The following is a 4,266-nucleotide window of genomic DNA, read 5'->3' on the forward strand; positions in this document are numbered from 1 at the left end:
TATTACTTGTTGACACTCATGTTACAAGAAGGTTAAATGGTGCACTTGCATGGTTTTTTTTTTTTTTTTTTTTACCAAAAAGCCATTCATCCGGGCTTTCACTTCCCGGGTGATGGGGGGTTTGGCAAGACCCCTACTGCGTCTATTGAATTCCAAAAATACAACAGTTACAGTTAAATAGAGGGGGACATAAGGCCTTACCTCCGTAATGTTTTTAGGACATGAGCAAACCTATCCTATGAAATTTGATGATCTAACAGATCTTACAATGAAATCGTAATGCATTGAAACAGTGATTAGTTAATGCATTCTAAGGAATAACACTATCAAGGAGGATTAAATTGCCAAGTAGCATTCTTCTTAACTCTCCTCCTAAAAGAAGGGAAATCTAATTTATTCATCCTGAGGGGACCTCTAATAGCATTTGGCAGGTCACATTCTTGCAAAAAAATTATTGGAACCTGATTTTGGGCAGCGTGTTTGGCTAGAGAGTCTGCAACTTCATTTGCTTCCCTATAACAGTGCTTGAAGGTGATGTTCCTCTGTAGAGCTTTTGACTGTATATCTTCAATTATGCCCTGAAGCTTCCAAGGAGGTCTGATGATGCCATTGATCATTTGGACCACTATCATGGAGTCTAGTTCCACTTCTAAGGCTTCAAATTGATGGTTGACACACCAAGAAATGCCTATTAAAGCAGCCTTTGCTTCACTATAGTTGTTAGTGCAGAATTGAGTAGGATAGGAAAATGCCATAATCATATTTCCAATTCCATTTCTAACAATACCCCCAGCTCCAGCTTTGTTATGATTTTTCATGTAACTTCCATCCGTGTTGAGCTTCCAAGCGTTGCCTAATGGTTTGATCCATTTGATCATTTTGCTTGTGATCACTGCCTTGAAATTTTCTGCCATCAGACAAACTTTGCTCCAATTCCAGGTGTAGTCTATAAATTTGAATTTTTTCCGGAAGGCCACCTTGATCTGAAACAGAGATTGAAAACAAATATTAGAGGCAGTAATCTTTTTATTCTCAAACTTTCTGGTGCATCTTGCTTTCCAAATTTCCCAACAAACTATCACTGGGGTGATTAGTAAAAGAAATTTGTGAACAATGTTTCTAGGTTGTTGTCTCCACCACTGCCAAATGATTGCCTGAACAGTGTTTCCTGTAATATTCAGTCCTAGAGGGCTGGTGATCATGGTCCAAGCTTGCTTGGCCAATTCACTAGCTGCAAATACATGATCTCCTATTTCAAGACAAGCTACCCTGCAACAACAACAACTAAGACCCTTGTTAATGTTAAATCTTGACAGAGACGCATCAAGAGGAAGATTATTCATGAGAAGCTTCCACATAAAGAAAGAAATCTTGAAAGGAATTTCCTTGATCCAGATATAGTTATAAATGGGATCAGCTATGTTTTTGTTTCTAAGGAATTCAGGCTGTTGAACAGGTAAAAAAACCATTAGTGCTTAACTTCCAAATAGCTTTATCTTTCTGTCCTTCCTGACCTATTGGAATACTTTTGATTAAATTCAGAATATCCAAAGGTATGGAAGGATCATGATTATCTAGCCCCCATTGCTGATTATGTATGAAATGTTTCACTTTAACATTGCCAGGTTTGAGGATTGGGTTAATCATCTGATAAAGGGACCCTTGCAGAGTCCAATTATCCCACCAGAAAAGTACATTACCAGAATTGATCTTCCAATTAATGTTGATGTCCATTTTGTCCCTAATATGTAGTAGATCTTTCCAAGCTGCAGAATCTTTAGAAGCTATGACCTTGGACACGGGGTTACTTCTTTGACAGTATTTGGCTAATAAGAACTGTGCCCACAAAGAAGGTTCTGTTCGCAACCTCCACCATCTTTTAGCTGCAAAAGTATGACAGATATCCAACAGACTTCGGAAGCCAAATCCACCCTCTTTAGTAGGAAAGCTCATGTTTTCCCATGAAGACCAGTGATAACTATTTTTGCCATTTTTTTGTCCCCAAAAAAAATTAGCAAATTGCATTTCGATTTCATAAAGAGTAGTAACAGGAGGCATAAGAGCAGCAAAAACATGAAGAGCCTGAGATTGAAGAATGTGTTTAATGACCACAGCCTTACCTCCCGGTGATAAAAATATGCCCTGCCATCCTGCAATCTTATTGAGAATCTTTTTGGAAATATTAGAGAAATAATAAATTCTTTTTCTACCACAGTATATGGGACAGCCTAGATAAATAAAGGGGAAAGTGGATTGCTTAAAACCAGTCCATCTTTTAATCTTTCTGTTATAAAGCCTGTCTGTTTTACTGTGAGTAAGAAAGAAAGTTTTGTCAGTGTTGATCTCTTGTCCGGAAGCCTTTTGATAAAAATACAACTGTTTCATCATAAGCTTAATAGAGACTTTATCACCAGAAGTAAACAGAACAATATCATCTGCATAACTAAGATGATTAATTTGAGGACCCTTTTTATGCATTGAGAAACCAGAAAATCTATCATTATGAAAAAGATAGTTCAAGGCTCTAGAGAGAGTCTCAGCAGCAATAATAAAGAGAGCAGGGGATAAGGGGTCACCTTGTTTTAAACCTCGAGAGGATTTAAAGAAACCATATCTAGTACCATTAATGATCACTGAGTACCAGTTATTAGAAATCAATCTATAAACCAAATTGATAAACATCTCATCAAATCCCATCTTCCTAAGAACAGAGATCAAAAAATTCCAGGAAAGTTTATCATAGGCTTTAGACATATCAAGTTTGAAAACAACATTACAACTATTGGATTTGGACCTGATTCCATGAATTATCTCCTGTGTTAGCAGGATATTTTCAGTAATCTGCCTACCTTTAACAAAACCTGACTGGTTATCAGATATAATCTTAGGGAGAATGCTGTTGATTCTTAAAGCAAGGATTTTTGACAAAATTTTGTTTGAAAAGTTGCTTAGACTAATTGGTCTTAATTTTGAAAAACAATCAGGGGAAGTAACTTTGGGGATAAGTGTTAAACAGGAATGAGTATAAAACTTAGTGAGTTCAGCACCATAAAAGAAGGAAAGCACAAAAGATACTTGCATGGTTGAGTGTTGAGTTATTTATCTAGAGATCAATTCTCACTTAATACATTTTTTTTTTTAGTGGTGCACCCATTGTCTAGAAATTCTAGATTTGCCACTGAGTGTTTCATACTGATAAGTGATAATATACAGATACAGCTAACTGAAGAAAAGTTCAAATGCCGACCAGTAGCGTTTCTGTTGGGACTCCCATTTGCCCTAATCTCTCTCGTCATCGCTTTTGTTGGAGGCATTATCTGGATTATCGGGTTTGTACTTCTATAATTCCTCATTTTAATTTATATGACATAGTTTAACTGACATAGAATTTAAGAACGAAATAAATACTGCTAAACTTGTACGTCCTGTGTGATTATAAAATCTTTGCATCTTGTTATTTAAACATATCATAATATTTACGTGACTATAAAATAGTATAACATAAACTGAAACATGGAGCAGGATTTAATTTCTAAGGTCGCTGACTCGCAGTTACTGTTTTATGGAGTATCAAAATACTTCTTTATCTTATAGTTTTGTCTGTCGTAACTAGGGATAATTAAAGGATATTCATAATTAATAGTAATGCTTATTATAATTATTCGACTTATTGTTATACCCCATTTTCATCGAAGTCAAAATAGTTAACAACATCCCGGTAATTCCGGGGTTAATTAAAGTTAAGGGGTCGCCATTAATTATTTATGGTGAATTAGGACACCTAAAGTTCATTAAAGTTATTTTTAAAGTTAACTCCGTTTTAAGGTCTACTAACTTAAGATTCTAGGTAAGGGTTCAATTAATCTAAAGGGAAGGTATTAGGCACCCTTTAAGATCCATTTATAAATGGTTAACCGACCGGACATATGTTAGTTAATTAAGGCTAAAAAAATACAAATATAACGTTTTACAACATTTAAGAAAATATCTTGTAAGAATTGCTAAAGTTATAGATAGATATATAATAATGCTATTTAAAATAGGACTTGTAGAAAATTATAATTTGCACAAAAAGTTTAGTTACAAATAAACTGAAGAAAGCGTAGGATGGTGCAACGTTTTATAGACATTTGGAGAAAATAGGTTATACCAACAAACAAATTTAAAGAATCATTATAAGATTAATATCAATAAAGTTTTAAGGTTTTATGGCATTAAAATATGACGAAATTGTCAGAAATCGAAAAGGATTTTGATGTCTAAGAA

The 4,266-nt window shown here is 34.8% G+C and overlaps 1 protein-coding gene across 1 annotated transcript; it reads right to left on the reverse strand.

The window, feature by feature from the left end:
* Nucleotides 1–326: 326 nt before the first annotated feature.
* LOC132624546 (uncharacterized) lies at nt 327–2,697 on the reverse strand. Its single transcript, XM_060339310.1, has 3 exons — nt 1,612–2,697; nt 1,155–1,445; nt 327–983 (listed from the first exon to the last, which is right to left on the reverse strand). Exons 1-3 carry the CDS (start codon nt 2,695–2,697, stop codon nt 327–329), a joined length of 2,034 nt encoding a protein of 677 aa, XP_060195293.1.
* Between the last annotated feature and the right edge of the window lie 1,569 nt (nt 2,698–4,266).

This window comes from Lycium barbarum, chromosome 12 (assembly GCF_019175385.1).
Source record: "Lycium barbarum isolate Lr01 chromosome 12, ASM1917538v2, whole genome shotgun sequence".
NCBI lineage: Eukaryota > Viridiplantae > Streptophyta > Magnoliopsida > Solanales > Solanaceae > Lycium > Lycium barbarum.